The 17,104-nt window shown below is 44.1% G+C and overlaps 2 protein-coding genes across 6 annotated transcripts in view; one reads left to right on the top strand and one right to left on the bottom strand.

Moving 5' to 3' along the window:
* LOC144111037 (putative phosphatidate phosphatase) overlaps positions 1 to 3,751 on the top strand; it is a 34,510-nt gene extending 30,759 nt beyond the window's left edge. For all 4 annotated transcript variants that reach the window (XM_077644132.1, XM_077644131.1, XM_077644134.1 and 1 more), the window contains exon 7: positions 182 to 3,751. In XM_077644132.1, the coding sequence (XP_077500258.1) occupies positions 182 to 264 (83 nt within the window). In that variant the 3' untranslated portion in view covers positions 265 to 3,751. The remainder of the gene's footprint in view (positions 1 to 181) is intronic.
* A 72-nt stretch (positions 3,752 to 3,823) lies between these two features.
* Positions 3,824 to 17,104, bottom strand: part of Rich (Guanine nucleotide exchange factor subunit Rich) — a 41,212-nt gene continuing 27,931 nt past the window's right edge. For both annotated transcript variants that reach the window (XM_077644129.1, XM_077644130.1), the window contains exons 19-26: positions 16,857 to 16,903; positions 15,713 to 15,837; positions 13,725 to 13,915; positions 12,428 to 12,603; positions 10,098 to 10,244; positions 9,651 to 10,011; positions 7,990 to 8,108; positions 3,824 to 6,318 (exon numbers count right to left, since the gene is read on the bottom strand). In XM_077644129.1, the coding sequence (XP_077500255.1) occupies positions 6,159 to 6,318; positions 7,990 to 8,108; positions 9,651 to 10,011; positions 10,098 to 10,244; positions 12,428 to 12,603; positions 13,725 to 13,915; positions 15,713 to 15,837; positions 16,857 to 16,903 (1,326 nt within the window). In that variant the 3' untranslated portion in view covers positions 3,824 to 6,158. The remainder of the gene's footprint in view (positions 6,319 to 7,989; positions 8,109 to 9,650; positions 10,012 to 10,097; positions 10,245 to 12,427; positions 12,604 to 13,724; positions 13,916 to 15,712; positions 15,838 to 16,856; positions 16,904 to 17,104) is intronic.

Here is a 17,104-nt window from a genome sequence, read left to right as displayed (position 1 = left end):
GTTGGCAGCGGGACAGAAAGCGATTGGTCGTTGGTAAGAAAAAGATTTACCCCATGTTCCAAATGTAGACACACAGCCCAGTGTACAGTCTAATGCATTAAGGCCTCAACTTCTGCATGCTGCTTTATATTTTTTTTATAACTACCGGAAGAGAAGCTGCAAGTCACGTCTCTCCCTACAGGGGCTTCTCATGAAGAGGAACTCTTGCAAAGACACGAAACCCCCACTCACGTTGCATCAGACCGCAGCAGTCTCACCGCATGATAATGCGAGGTCCCATGATTTTTTACAACTCTTTGCTACCCACGAGATGTGCTCATGGCAGCCTTTTTTCCATGCAGCTTTCTTGTGGTACAAATGGCGTTACAATTTTTATCTTTATGTTGTTTCGTTGTCCCTCGTTTTGCAACAAACATACATTTTGATGAAGGATGCCAGGTTCTTCGCGTGCTAGGTGCTGTTCTCTTCAGTGAAGAAAAAAAAAAAAGGAAATTTTAGTCTTGTGGCTTGACAACCAAATTTGCTGCATAGTGATACAAGCTACTCAGGGTATATATAGACCTTAATGTAGAATCATTCCTTCACTGTGGTCAAGTGTAGCTGGATTTCATTTAGGGTACCAGTAAATATAATTTCGTGTCATGTGATCGAATTCCTTTACCATTATATTTTGTCATACGTACTTTCTTTCGCACAATAGCTTCTGACGAGAGTGATGGAAAGTCCAATGAAGGAAATTAAGAATTGAAACTGGAATGGAATCATCGTATTATTGTCGCTTGTAAGGCATATTCATTCAAAGCCTCTAGGAGGTGATCTCAACTCTACAGCTGCAAATTTCCACTACAGTTTTAAGAAGCTAAGTTTTAGTGCATTAAAAGATGACTGTAACATGTATTATGCCATGCACAGTTGACCTACATTCCATGCCATGTCAATGAGCATGTGTCGTGCAGGCGGTTTCTATGCTAACAGTAAAGATTGCTGTCAAGTGTGCGTTACCATTTACCAATTTTTTTTGTCATGTGATGGTATCTGACAGATTCATCAAAATAGAGTGGTAAAATAATTTAAACGCACTTATCAGTGCACAGAATCTGTCCTCACATGAAGTAATTTGTGTCGGTAAGAATTTCGCAGGTAACTGTGATACACGGTGACTGTTAGCTTTGTCAAACTGGACAGCTTTTGGGTGTGTCTGCCTCTTAGGAAACAACACATGGTTGGAGAACCATGAGCTATCAAGTCTGCATTTTGCGATATCTGTAATTTGCCTTCAGGTTCATGCTGTGAACTCTTTGTTGTTGCACTGTCCGTAAGTGTTATTGTACAACCCTAGCAATGCAAAGTTCTTGGCTTAGCTTGGCACACAACTCTAAAGCGAATGAGATGAACTTGTGGCTTGAAGTGACATTGTCCTGGTGCAGTAAATAATGTTGCTGTGTGTGCTATCTCCATTTTATGATGCTAGCTATAGCTTTGTGCAGATGCTATTCATGTTCACTGGAAATTCTCTTACTACACTGTGCCACTGATTTTACTTTGCTTGAAAGATTTACATTGGACGTCGTGTCTTGACCCTCACGTAATGGAGAGACCAAGGGAAAAGGAAATGAGTGGCGAGACCAAGGGAAAAACTAACGCATGTGTGCTACTGATGCTGAAATATTTTGGAGTGCCTAGGAAGCAAAGAAAACATAATAGGCATATTTTTAATCTTTTCCTTTTTCCAAACATGCATGTGTCTTGATTATGTACTGTCAAATCTTGACTACCTAAGGACAAGTGGTTGTGAAAAGGTGAACAATAAAAACACACTATTTAGAAACATGTGCACCCCTTTAGAATGACGGCCCGTGGGGCGAGTTGGTGCATGAAAGAAAACTGCGGTGCAACAAAGACAGCACAAGGAAGAAGTGTCTTTTTGTATTTTCTTTTTCTTCCTTATGTTGTCTTCGTTGCGCCAGTTTTTTCAGTCAATGTACATCTGTGCATGCGGTGCATATATTGCAATATATACTATTATTATATGTTTTACTTAGATGCTCAAAATAATGAGCAAGTACACATGAGCTTTAACAGAGGTGCTCAGGTTTATTCTGAATGCATAATGTTGGTCTTTTTCTGGAAGAAAATCACTTTTTGTTTCATGTGGTGCAGCACCCAACATGGTGCCGCACTATACTAGAAAGCACTCGCTGTGTGGCGGTATCTCTAATACTAGCCTTGAAATCCAAGTTGAAATGCAACTGTGGGCTTGTTAAAACAGCTGAGAAAGTTACACGAGAAATATTCTCGTTCATGGTACCAATGTTAGGATTTGTTCCAACATGCTGCTTAACCACCTTGGTACCAATGATGTGGTGGTGGCAGTGGTTTGAAGAATGATGGCCGTTCTGTACTTGTTGTGAAAAGAACTCTGGGAGACAATTGTTTCTCAGTTAACCTCAATGCATGTAACAGCCATACAATTTCAAATGCGCATTGACAGGGAGTGACTTCTCAAGAGGTTTCTTTTGCAATGTTGACTTATGCAGACTCAGGTCAGTCAATGGTGGAATTAACTACTTTATCCATAAAAGTGACCACCCCGCTATGGCTTAGCTTTAACTATGCGAGTGCCTTGTACGCATGGACAAGCCAGCTTGAGCAAGCACCTACTTGAAATAATTCCCCATGATGTCCATGTGAAAACATTTGCATTCTTTTGACTTTCTATCAGCATGCAAGAGTTTCTGTTGTGAATGTATCAAATGTCAGAGCAAATTCTTTTAACAACAGTAGTCTTGGGTACGTATACTTTCTCCCGTTTGCTTGTGACCTATGTCAAAACTCAGCCTGATCTTATTAAAGATCAAGTTGGAGGGTCACAGCTACCACCGAGACCGAATTGTAGTTTTTGCTATTTCAGCCAACTTGTTTTTTGCATCCAGAGGTACCTTAGTCACTGAGTTAGGTGGTGTAAATGTTTTAGCGAACTGTATCACCAAATAGTTTTCCTTTGAGTACAAAGTGAACGGGCCAAGGAATTTTCCCCCACTGTGGTCATATACTACTGTTATGAGGCCTACTGGGTTTCTCTTTGTTGTCTACTTTTTCTATTGCCTGCAGTTTAATTACCATCAGTGCTGTAAACTCTGGAGACAAAACCGTGCCGCGTTTTACTGTGTTTTACGTTTAGCACAAGTGTTTGCGTTTACTGGTATTTATATGACGTAATATGGACACAATACGAATGGTCATACCCTTGTTATCTGGGAAGTGCTGTGTGAATGAGTATATTTTTAATACCTTGTAACCTCAACTGCATTATATTGTGACACATAGCTAAATTAAACTGTGTTTCGACAAATGCATTGAGAAACGAAGTATTTGTTTAGAAAGCACTTTCTTCAAAATTCTAGCTACTTCTAAGAAATCTTGGGGAGAGAATGTCGTCACTTGTTGACAACACCGATTACGTCGCACAAATGAGCCGCTGAAAATAATTTCGTTTAGTTTGAGAACTCTGCCACATGTTAGGAGAGTGTGGAAACTGTAAATGAAAATGATTCTACCAAAGGGATGTCTCTGTCTCCATATAAAACTGTTATGGGTGAATCTGTTCATGCTGTTAAAAGGTGCCAAATTGTGCCTTCAATCAAGAAAAAATAATTTCTTGCTTGCTTTGTTCGCAATGCTTGTGGCTGCTCTCCTGTTATAGCTTTACTCCAAATCAATAAAACACTGCCTCTATGTTGCCAAGACTGTATCCATGCCTTCAGTGCCCATTTTCTGAGGGATGGACCATGTGTACATAAGACAGCCAAGGATACACAGCACGCATTAAAAGATAAATTTGTTTATGTATATTATATACATATATATATGTGTATAATACCAGTTTGAAACAGTCACCATCTGTACACAACAAAGTGCCCACACATATTCCAATTCATTTTGAGGTCGTTAAAACCGGGAACACCTCATCAGCATTCAAATGCATGTCGCCACTCGACATTGTGTTCAATCCTCAGTCACCAATGACAGGTGACTATAGTTTTCTGTTGAATAACAGAGTCGAAGCTCCAGGCCACTAAAACCAAGGTGATGTCAAGAAAGGTATCGGGCACCAACGATCTCTTCCTGCAAAAAACACATTTTTGCACCTATCTTGTTAGCTCTTCGCAGTAAAGTAACCGCAAACTCTGCAAAACATGCTATCATATGAAAATGCCTTTTCAACTGTAGAGTTTGCCAAGTAAATGGTATTAAGTGAAATTAGTCGTCACCTCCTGCGCCGTAATGGGAGGCTTGTCTGAATGCCCTGTAGCATCCGCAACACTTTATAGTTCTAGTGAGACAATGCATGGCAATACTTCTGGTGTCTAATTCTAAACTAAGGAAAACAATGGTTGTTGAAGCTACACAGATGTTCCCTCACCATTTCATAATTGTCATCATCAATTATTATCATCAACATCAACAAGACTTCCAGTTCCTGTCGCCAGACATGGTTGCAATGCAACGTGACAAACAGCCATTCCAGGGTTGCACATCACCACCTGCCTAACTCGCACCGCGTCTCACTGTCTCTGCACCTCATGCAGCCTTGAAGAAAGGTCACCAAGGTCTTTGTTGCAAGAAAGATTTCAAATTAGGAGGTGGGGCGTATAATGGACAATAATAACTGACCTTGGAAGCATATGCTGTTTTCACGACAGTTGGGCTCTAATTCCGTCACCAGATGACACGGATCTTTACACAAGAACTCCTGTTGATTTCCTGTCACACTGCAGACAAAAATCAATAGACTTATTACAGGAGACCATTCGAGCAGTATTCACACAGGCGATGGAATCCTTCCGAAGGTGAGTGCACACGCGTCATGCCTTCACAACGCAGCTTTTGGTTTTGTGTTTTTGCGGATGGATACGGGGATTGTTTGCTTGGCCTGCACAAACAATCCCCTGCCCCTTTTCCCATGTTTTTTGTTTGTTTTAGAGGCGCAGCCCCAGCAGAATTTTTTTTTTGTGTCTCGCAAGTTCACAGCAGATGTTATGTGGGACACCCGCGGTGCGTTTTTTGGGCCAGCAGTTCATATGGCAACAATGATGTGGATGCGGTGTGGCGGGACCCCGCTCTTTGCTCCATGCAGGGATCATCCGTGTAAAGAGTCTAGACTTTGTCAACGGTCATGACTCTCTAACAGTTTGTTGAAGCTCTGCCAACTTTCAACTAAGGTTGTTGTCAGGGAAATATCAAAAGCATACAGCAGTTCATAGCACTAAAAAGAAGCGATAAAACTGCCGAGGTCTTATCTTCCTTCATGCTTTTCAAGAAAGCCTTGGGTTTTGGATGATGGACTTGTAGATGGACGGTCTAGCAGCAGTCTATGTGACAAAGGCTGTTCGAAGCAGGAACGGTAGATGTTCATACGCTATACAGGGTGTGCACTCCGCTCGGCGTACTTGCTCTGCAATGTTGCCTCGTGAAAATGGACAAGTCTGCTGCTTGAAGTAAACAATAAAACTGCAGTAGGATGACAAGTTGACCGGGAACTAATAAGCACAGGGTTTGCCAAACAAAACTTCCTTAGTTCATGTAATGATATGTTCAACGGTCCACTGAATTCGGTTCACAGCAATGTACCTTGACACAACTTCAGCGGTATCCTTGGGATGGTCTTTCCAGATAATACTTCAGTGATAAGCTATAGTGCAAGCGTGTTACAATGACTTTTTTTATGATGCCGGCCATCTTCTCATATGCAGCCGATTCCATGCAGTTACATTTGAGCTATGTGATGTTTTATACCATCATTAGGCCAGGGTATCTTCATTTCTTGTATGCCTTGGAGCAGTATTTACACTCCTCTGTTGGAAGGACAAATAATCTTCGTACGACAAACCTCAGGACAGCCTATATTTCTTTCTCGTTTGTCCAACGTGATAACAGTTGGTGCTCTGTGTGTCAAATTCCGTGGTGACTTCTTTTGCGTCAACTTGCTTCGTGGTCAGTCAGAAACACCACCTCACATGGGCGTCTTCGAGATTACAGAAGCTTCAGGGCTGTTTCACGTGCCCTTGCCAAATGTAGCAGGGTTGTTCTGAGAACAGGAGGGGCGCCTTGAGTGGCACCCTCGGTATGAATTGCATAATTCACTCACATCACGTGGGCTATGACACACGACATCCTTCTTCCGGCCCTTCGGTCACAATGGTGGCAGCGGCAGCAGCTCGGCGGGCCCCCATTGGGCTGCGCTGGAGCACTCCGTTGGATGAAGGCGTGTCCGATCCACGGCCCTGGACTTGACGAAGCAATCCCACATACCCTGGACTGGGAAGCAAAAAGAGGCACGAAATTTTGTACGCAATGAAGAGGTGTAAAAGAAGGTGGTTAAACAGCACTTTGATGACACTCATGAGGATTTTTTAAAATGCATTTAGATGACAGTTTATGAACATAGATAATGTGTATGTTCATCCCCTAGTTACCAGGGAAGTAGTACTGCATGAATTCAAATATTTTTCAAAACCATGTAACCTCAACTGCAATATGTTGTAACACACAGCTAAGAAAAAGCATGTTTCAACAAATGCATCGAGAAACCAAATATTTGTATAGAAAACACTTTCTTCAAAATTCTAGGGACTTCTAAGAAATCTTAGGGAGAGAATGTCCTCACTCCATTGTGAACTTCTTTTTACTGCAGTGCAAAGAATATGGCTGGTCCTCTCGAAATTAGCTCTGCATTTAAATGCGGAAAGACGTTTTTTTTTTTAAGCAGGGAGGTTGCATGTCACATTAAACAGTGGGGGGAATGGCCAAGAGCATTATGTAGTAGGCTTTGCAGCAGGTGAAAATTAAATTTGCAACAGCTTCCTTGTGTTTTGCAACAGGAGCCTTACAGTGAAAATTCCACGGTTTAAAAGAGTCAATGCACTGCATGAAGATTTGAGTGGTGCAAGGTTGTAGGCAGCCGTCTTCGCCAGCTCTGCGTATTTTTTTTACGTGCGCCCAAATGAACTTGTGTAACAAATTAAAATGAGCGAAATTTTGCACTGTTAACATTAGTGCAAATTTTTTGTGCAGAAGTTGCAGAGAATGTTAAGATGCCCATTTCAGCTTTTTTTCTGTAATACCACTTTGCACGTTTTCTCTTTGAAAACTTAGAAAAAAGCCCAAGACATTTAAAAATAGCCACTTGACTGCGCTGCTACATTGCAACGTTAGCACTCGAAAATTCACAACGATTGACAGGCTCGCTGGAATGAACAAAGGGGCCACTGCAGTCACAGTGACAGTCCCGTAATGACTGCGCTCCCTCTGCTTCATTCAACTTATGACGTTGCAGCATGAGCATGACCATCAGGTGTGCCGCGCCTAGGCGGCACAGGTTCACAGGAGGCAATGGCAGGTTTCCTGCAGTCCGGTCTGAATTCGTTTGGGGAGACTTTGGAATAAATGTACGGATTAATAAAGGTTCATGTTGTATACGCTCAAGTAGGTGTGAGCAGTTCTACTTTTTCAAGATGTTCAGAAATCAATTTGCTAGCATTTAATTGAGCAGCAATAGTACATCTTTCTAAACAAATCTATTACTTTTTGCATTTCTGCGGTGTACGGGCCAGCAAAGATGAAGACGTAAGCTGAGAGCTTTTATGCGACATTTTCTTTGCATGGGCATCACAATGCTAGCAAAACTGTTTGCAGTGAAATTCACAGATCTAATAAACAATCTGAGAGAATGCTGAATAACTGAACAAGACATCAATTAACAAAAGAGTACTTCAAGTGGTTGCCCAACCAACTTGCACTGTATGAGTCACACAAGTACAAAGGGCAATACACCCTGGCAATGTGACAATGCTAGTAGGAACGCCTGCATCACATCCATATTTAACTGGCATGAGAGCAAGGCATAGTTTTTGTAGCCCCTTCATAGCGTCTATGCTTTCACACACACATGGAAGGCGAGGTTACGAAAAAAAAGCAGCATGCACCCACCATTCTGTCAAGGCCCACTGCATCAGCTTGTCTAGGGCATCTGGGCTGGCGACCAGTGGCGCCACCAAGGTATCACCAAGCATCAGCGCCAGGGGAAGTGCCCAATCACAGCAGCGGGCCTACACCATTGAAACAGATGCTTAGGAGAAATTGCCTTTCACCACAGCATGCAAGATGGCAACGCAAAGGGCATTAACGCAAGGGTATCGGGCTAGTAAGGAAAACGATATGCCATGATTTGAGCTCAAAAGTTCTTGCACGCCATGATAAAAATGCTGGATAGTCACATCGGGATATTACTTAGCACAGGTAAATACTTACAAAGCTTTTTTTCTCCCAATCTAGCTTTCACCAACATCAGACACAGCCAGAAACGTACGCAGCCACTACTGAAATCGGCAATACAGCACAGCCACTATTTGAAAGCAAAGAGCAGCATGAGATCAGTGCTAACACACATTTCTGCAATTAACCACACGTATTTTTAAAATTTTTAAGCTCTTAATGTGCCTTGACACGTCGAAGTCTAAACCCCAGGTTATGAGGCATGGCTCACAGGACTAGCTTTCAATTATCCCACGTTCTCAAATCGACAATTATATCTCACAATATACAGGCATTTATACATTTTGGCTCTACTGAAATACGGCCTCCATGCCTGACTTGTGATCACATCGCCAGAGTACAGAAAGGTTGACAGAAGTTTTCTGTGCATACAAGGAGACGTAAAAGCAAATGGTAAAGGCAAGCGATTATAAAGTACAGTAGAATCTCATTAATTTGAAGCCTGTGGGACCACGTTAAATATTCGAATTAAGTGGGTCTTCGAATTATCCGAAAACAGCAAAATAAGAAAGGCGAGCATGAAAATTTGCTCACCCGAGTGCAGCATTTTAGAGCTGCTACCATTGCACTCAACATAGTTCCCAGAAGAAGTCCTTAGGGCACCCTTTCTAGGTTGTGAAAATTGCCAACACATCTGTACAAAGCTTCTGGCTCAGGGACATGGCCACCCTACCCCCCGGACTAGACCCTCCAGCAAAAGCCAACTTGGGCAACTCAATTCAATCGAGAGGCCCTACCGGACAGTGATGTAGAGTGCACTTCCCTAGGCTGCGAATCTGCCCAATCATTCCAAGGCTGCTCTTACCGCCTGTGTTAGTTCAGTGGCAGTTCCAGCCACGTGTGGCCTGCATTTAATCATTTCAGAAACCAGCTAGCACTGATCACACATCGTACCAGAGGATAAGCAACTAAATTTTTAACAAATTATACATTCACTGTGTTCCAAGGTTTCTATACAGCAAAAAAGAAAAAAATTTACAGACAGACGATGCGATCCATGCAGCACAGCGTGCCTTAGCATGTGGCAAGTTGTGTAGAGCACCGAGCATGGCAATGGAAATTATTGTCCTCCTCTCCACTTACGTCCTCGTCACCCATTTCCCCTAACATGCTCTGACAGTGATTTCTCCTCTCCACCTTCCCATCCCCTCTCCATTTCTCTGATTGTCAGTCACGTCTCCTTTTCTCCATATTGCACTCAGCGGAATCGCACAACACATGATACATTTTGCAAAGACTGGATTAAGAATAAAATGTGACCAATAAATTTCAAGTTTCCATACTCCTTCAACCGAGAAGAGAGGCTCCTTGCTCACCTGTCCAAGTATGTGCAGCAGGTAGCGGGCCTGGGCTTCTGCTTGTGGCGAGCCCCGAAGCTCAGCCACGCTGGCTGCATGCAGCCCCGCCTCGTCGTCTTCGGGCCACCAGCTTTCTTCCGAGGTGCTCTCCGAGTCAGCTGGTGAGCCGCGCGTCACGCCCCCTTCCATGCCCCCATTGCGCTGCGGTTGTCCAGCCGTTGAAGAGGTATGGGACATGGCTTCCTCGTCCCCTGCCCCACCCACTGGGGTAGCCCCACCCCCACCAACAGGTGCAGGACTAGCTGGCATGGGCCACTCAAAATCCGCATGCACGGATTTCAGTGCCGAGACAAAGTCCTCCACGTGAGCTGCTCGGAGCCTGCACGAACCAGAAGGAAGTGCAGGGACCCAGTAGTGTGGCCTGAATGTAAACACTGTACAAAAGGCAGTGGGCACTGAGCTCACCTTTCCTTCTCGAGAAAGCTCTGAAGTGGGAAGTCGAGGTGTGCGGCGAATGAACCCAGCTTGCGAAGTTGTCCGGCCGCCAGCAGCTTGCGAGCATGTCGCGTCAGAATGACTTCCATGAACACCTGGTTCACTGTATCCTCATCCCTAAATAAGCAATAGGGAGCAACAAGGGGCCCAAGAAAAATGTGAAAGCGTAGTCTTTCAAGCAATACTATCGTAATACTTAGGATTTTGTGTACTTAGGGCAGGTACACATTTCATACATAGCAGACAACGCTGGCAATGCTAGCGCGCCTGTTCGCGCAGGCTATGTCCATGCCAAGAAAGTAGTCCACCCTACAACCAAAGTGAACATAAGCATATTTTGTTGCGACATAGCTTAAGTGCCGTGAATGACAATCTCCTGGACTTTGTTTTACCTCTTGCCACATTTTCATCCTCCAACTCACTAAGGCTTCAAGAAGTAAAAATGTCTTTGGTGGTCCGATACGCGGCTGGTAGGGTGAATCGCCCTTACTCCATCCACATCTAAAAAGTTCATACTCAGTGAAAATTATAGCCAGAGGGTCCGAGTACTGAGCGCCTCACAGCTTCGAATGTAATTTTTAAAGCTGCCACTTCGTTTTATACCGCTTTGTTTTCGTCCAAAAACTCAGTGAGGCTTCGAGAAGGACAAATGATACGTGGCGGAGTAACACGGTTTCACGGATGCACTACACTACTTCCGCAGCCTCCGCAGTGTTGCCTGCTATGTATAAAATGGAGTGTAGTGACAGCTTATCAGATCATGAGAGCGAAATAACTAGAAGAATAAAAATGGGGTAAAGCACACATGGCAGATTCTCAGATCATGAATGGCAGTTTACCAATACCCCTGAGGAGAAAGGTATACAACTGTATCTTACCAGTAGTCACATATGGGGCAGAAAATTGGAGGCTAACAAAAAGCGCTCAGCTTAAGTTAAGGACAACGCAGTGAGCTACGGAAAGAAAAATGACAAGTGTAATGTTAGGAGACTAAAAGCGGGCAGAGTGGGTGAGGGAACAAACGTGGGTTAATGACATTCTAATCGAAATCAAGAGGAAGAAATAGGCTTGGGCAGGGCATGTAATGCAAAGGCAAGATAACTGCTGGTCCTCAAGGGTTATGGAGTGGATTCCAAGAGAAGGCAAGCATAACAGGGGGCGGCAGAAAGTTAGACGGGCGGAGGAGATTAAGAAGTTTGCGGGGATATGGTGGCCGCAGTTGGCAAAAGACACGGTTAATTGGAAAGACATGGCAGAGGCCTTTGCCTTGCAGTGGGTGTAGTCAGGTCAGTGATAATGATAATGATGCTGGCACTGGCCTATACTGCTTCACCATGGAATTCACAATCTAGCTCTGAATCGCATTCCATGTGATTCCATGCGGTTCAGACCTGGATTGTGAATGTTAAAGCACCCATATTTTGCTGGACTGCCTCACATATAAAATATTAAGCGGATTGGTTTGGTTTATGGGGTCTAACCTTCCAAAGCGACTCAAGCTATGAGGGACGCTGTAGTGGAGGGCTCTGGATAATTTCGACCACCTGAGGTTCTTTAACGTGCACTGACATCACAGAGTTCAAAATAAGTTCACTGACAAACACGACAAAAAAATAACCAAGTAATGCAGGTCGAACTCAGAAGACCTGGCTTTTAAATTTGCTAGTGCTTAGCTGCAGACAAGCCTAGTGCCCTTGAAGATATCAAGGAGCACAGAAAGAGCTCTTAACAGAACCTAAGATAGCATATACTGACTAGAAGCAAATTTATAAAAGTGAAAAAAGCATTTTATTTTTTTTCTCTGGCAATCTTTTTTTAGACATAGCGTGGCAGGGCTTCTCTTGTAAATGACTGCTTAGATCGAATGAATGGTCATGTGATGCACAGTGGTGCTGCAAAAAGATCAGCCACATTTACTGCTGAACAAGCCTGGCCATGGATGAGGCAGTGTGGCAATCACCGAAGAGCTGTGCAGAAGGCTGCTGTTTGAGCTGGGCACCAGATGCTTTCTGATTCTCTTCTGCTCCAGGTTTTTTGTCTCGGTAAAGTGTTTCAGGGGAAGCCCCCAAGGTGGAGTTTTGTCTTCCTTGCAAGTGCAGAAGCGGTGGCGCTACAGTCACTTAATGACCTGATTGTAAATTCATTAATGAGTAAAAGTATACAGCAAAAAGCTGCTTTAAAACTTCCAGAAAAATGATGCATTTCCTTGAAGCACTGGGCATACGATTAATTTCTGGATGTGTGTGACACAGTGTTATCTCAAATCAAACTAATGCGCTTCGGAAAATTCTGCTACTTACGTTGAGGGTCCAGCTGAGGGCCGTGGAGGTGATGAGGACTCAGCTTCAGGGTTGATGGCCCGCAAGAACCGAACAAGATCACGTGCCAGCGCCCAGTGAGCGCCATCCAGAGCAGCTCCCAACAACAGTGTTGCGTGCTGCCGGCTCACAAGCGGCACTTCCAGGTTCTGCAGGACCTGCCATGAGAGGGAAGACGCTTACATTCAGATTTGGACAGCTGTGAATGAATAAATGTGCACTCTCGTCAGGCCCCTAGTGCAGTATATGTACATAATGCAGAGCCATATCCTCCACAATCCTACGGTGTGACACTCTTGCTTATTCGAAGAAATTCCACTGCATTTCAGATAATTAGGACAAGACAGCTGAACGCATGTCTGTACAGTGTGCTGGAAATGGTGCGTTGACGGTGAGTGAGTGACTCAAAAAGGGTAATATTGTAGCACCAGTAGCATTAGTGTCCAACCGACAAATAAAGGCGCCACAATCGCCGTTGTGATCATTACCCGAGAAGGTGTGACGAGACGCGTTTTTTTGTTTTGGGCTATGTTCCATCATTGCATTCTTTGTTTTCATTGCATGCAATGCGGAGTGTGCTGTCAGCGTCCTTAGAGTTATGATGGCGCCTGTAATCATTTCACATTTTACGTCGTGTGTGTGTGGAAGGGGGAAGCTGTTGATGCCCTGAGCATCCGAGACAACATATATGTTGACTCACCCAACAGCGTGCGTGCACTGAACCATTTCATGAAGCTGCTAAAAATAGTTATATTGGCATGCAAACCCATTCCACTAAGCAATCAACGATTAAAGATTTTTTTTCAAGGAATAAATACGTTGATGGGAGGCTCTTATCTTTTTTTTCAGTCTCCCTGCTAATTCAGCATTCAGTTAATTAGGATGTTTTCGTCAGTACTGTTGGATCCGAAAAATGGGGCTTTATTGTAGTGCACTGGACCATGTTACATCTAAACATTGAGGTGCTGAGACTCGTGAATAAAACTTGGCACACTGAAACTGAAACATTCTGAAGCCAAATGCATAAAAAACACCGCATAAAGACAAACTTGGTGCATCAAAACTTGCAGAATCAAGCTTGATGCAATGGAAACCAGATTTGAGCTGGATGCCTCAGAACCAGCAAACCAACGCAAAAACTGTAGTACATATTGACACTTAACGTAATGCTTGTAATGCTACAACTAAAATTTGAAGCCTGATTTGCCAGAAGTGCTGCATCCAAGCTTGCATCCACTTTTTTCTCAAGCTATATGTGCTGGAAGAGTGCAACAGTTACCAGCAGGTATGATGCTGCCGTGTCCAGCTGTCCCTGCAACAGACACTCTTGAAAGAGGTCCTTCGGGTTCCCCACGGCCGCAAACAGGTGAGGCCACAGGGCTAGCTCCGTCTTGCGCGCGCACTGCACCACCGTCTGGAGGAACACCGGAAACTCGCGGATGAAGTCGATCACTCGAGGAAGCAGTGCATCTGTGCATGGAGGAGAGAAAAAAAAAAGGGGTAAGACTGAAATAAGCAGTTGATAACTGGCAGTGCATTGTGATTACAAAAGCTGGTCACCTGTCACTAACAGATGAGGTCTCCATCACTCTAAGAGGAGCTTGCTTCTAAGAAGGCAACACTCAAAACATGAAGCAGACCATCTATGCAACGTTGCTTATTGCAGTAGGAGCTACGGATTAAACAAGTGCAACGAACCAGTCCTTGCCGACAGTCAACATTTCAATAAAGTTTTTCTGTCTGTCTGTCAACATTTAAAAGATATACCTACACTGAGTTCTAATGCAGTCACATTGGCTGCAGCAATTTTTTTTCTTTCTTTATTGAATTTGTGTTTCTGCTACCATGGCACCTTACAGGGTTGATGTGCCATTGAATACCTGAATAATAAAACCACAAAAGCATTAACAGAGGTATGTACAAAATAAGAGGCCAAGAAGAGACAAAGTTATGAAATAGGATTAAGAAAACAATACAGCCCCCCCCCCCACACACGCGCGCACGCACGTACACAAAATCTCAATGCTTGTGCTGTTTTTTCCGAAGAAAGAATGCTACAACTAGATAGATAAGGTCAATGACTCAAACCACATTTTTTCATGAGCAGATTGTACATGCATTTTGGTTATGTAGGCCAATGTTGAACTGAAATGAGACAGAGATAGTGCCTCCATCTCAAAAGAAGCCCCTCCGAGCTACCCCACTTAAACAATAAATCAATAACCTCTATGCTGGTCATGCTGTTCAAGTGTCCACAGATAGTGACATAACTGCAAGACCTGTCTCCACCCCACTCCTTTTTCTGGTTCATCTCCCTGCATTGGTGTACCGTAATTTCTGGGCTATAGTCCAAACCCGGTGTATAGTACACAGGGGCAAATTTTGGCCAAAAATAAAATGTTTTTGCTTAGATCGCCCGCACCCAGTGTATAGTCTGTGGGGGGCCAGTTTTGGCTGGAAATTAGTTTCTTAGATTGTCCACTGATGCTTCAGGGAAGCAGCCAAGATTTTCTTCAGGTGTTTCAGGGAAACAGCCGACATCTGTGCACTTTTTTCATTGATGTCAACTTCTTTTCTGGTTGGTTCAACTTGACTACTTGCACACGCTCCACCTCACTGAGCTTGAATGCTGCTAGAAAGGCTCCTCCTCTTTTTGTAGCCATCGCAACCATTCTTCAAGAAGGACAACACCATCTCAGGCGTTATTCATTGAAGCTTTTCCACATGTGCTCACAAATCCAAGCACTGAGAAGCAGCCACTCTGAGTACCGTCAGCCGCATTTGCTTGCAAATTGAAGCTGATTGCATATTGGGGCGGATATCGCTATGTGATTTAGCGCGACAAAATGTCGCAGCCGCAGTCGGGCCCCATTTTGTTTTTACTTTGACAGCCACGCTAAGCTTCTTCGCATACGACAAAAAATCTTTAAAATTGAGTTATGTATAGTATGCACCACATAAAATTTCAGCCTTTAAACATGTAGAGTCCGCAAAATACGGTACACATGCAGCCCTAGTGCAAGACCCTGAGCCAGGCTACCACCACCATTTCAATCATCATCATCAGCGGCCCGGCCAAGTTCACTGCTGCAGGAAAAAGGCCTCCTCCTTTTGGATGCCTCCAATCAGCCTTTTGTAGTGTCCTCCCCGCACGTCCCGAGCCTTGGCCACCCTCCCCATTTTCTCTCCCCTGGTACGCAATCTGTTACTCTGCATACACAGTGGAAGAGCAGGTGAGCCGGAATGGCCGCACTGGCTCATCCATACCAGGAATGGGCTCCGACGACATGGCCTCCTCTTCCAGCACCTCGTGCAGCAGCAGCTCCAGCGAGTGGTGGAAGTAGGGCAGCTCGGCACAGCTGCGCGCTATCTCCCACGCATGGTAGCCCAGGCTGCAGCCACAGGGAAGAACAGGGTGTCGTCTCAAACTACTGCCACCACACTTGCCGGCTAGTCACACTGGAGCTGTGTTTAGAACAGCGATTCTTTCAAGCATAGCTTCTTTTCCCCAAAAGCATTTAACCAGAGGACCAGGCTGCCAAAATTTCACCGTCATGCCCTCATCTTCGAAAAGCGTAAGTGGCGTGCCCTTAACGAATTTCCTATGACAGCACAGTTATCTCACATTTATTTCTCAGGACGTACGAGGGGGCTCTTGGGTGGGTAGGTGAATGAGCAGGCCTGTACACCTCCGCAAAAAAATTCTGTCAGTCAGTTCCTCCACACATTTCTTTCTTTTCACCATAACAGCTGCATGCTCAGCACATCTGCAATGGAATCAAAAGGCATCAGGATGCCCCCCAGGCTTAAGGCTCGTAACTAGCAGCCCAGAAGAAACATTTGAAGGCGGTGGGTATTCAGATAAGTCACCACAGCTTTTCCTACATGCAGCATGTGTATGGCTTTGCAAACAAATGGCCGGTAAGCGCAAACGTAAGTGAAAACTACGATTACAATGAGCTGCTTGCGTCCCCCTCAGAATCCTCTGTAACGCTTGAAGACAAAGCACATATAGTGGACTATTGCCCAAATGCACACTATACAGGTCATGAAGGGCGGTCTGAGCCTAGTGATAAGAAAGTCTGTCATAGGTTTTTCGTGGCGACTGTAAGTCAATCCTGTTTTTAAAAATGGAAGCGGTGGTCCCAGCAGAATCTTTAAAAATATAAAGAAGGCATCTAACGTGCAAAATGTAGCAAACAGTTACATCATATTGGTGCCATTAGTAAAGGCCAGTATAATGCATAGTTTGCAACAAGTGACAGTTGTGTGAGCATTTAGTGGTGAGCTGATGCAATCCAGATGGCTGGCTATTACAGAAGTTGTAATGGGCGGTGAAGCAAAATTGCCACACGTAAAATATGACACAGCTCACATGATGCAGAATAAGGTCGTTCCAGCCCAAACTCACTTTCGGCAGAGCAGCTGGCGCAGTATCAGGTGCAGGTAGACTTGACTCTGAAAGACGATGAAAGCAATAATTTATCAGAACGGTTACCCTACTGCAGCTAGCTACTTTTTCCCTCCGTAGTCAAGTAGCTCAGAGCAGCAAAAAACTTTACTATATCAGTTGTTGCTGATGGCATGGCTTTAAGGATGATGTATAGTAATTTGGCTGATTACTAAACACGTAGTGTTTGGTTATAAGACAAACACAGA

This window comes from Amblyomma americanum, chromosome 11 (genome assembly GCF_052857255.1).
Source record: "Amblyomma americanum isolate KBUSLIRL-KWMA chromosome 11, ASM5285725v1, whole genome shotgun sequence".
Classification (NCBI taxonomy): Eukaryota; Metazoa; Arthropoda; class Arachnida; order Ixodida; family Ixodidae; genus Amblyomma; species Amblyomma americanum.
This window is presented reverse-complemented; position numbering and strand designations above follow the sequence as displayed.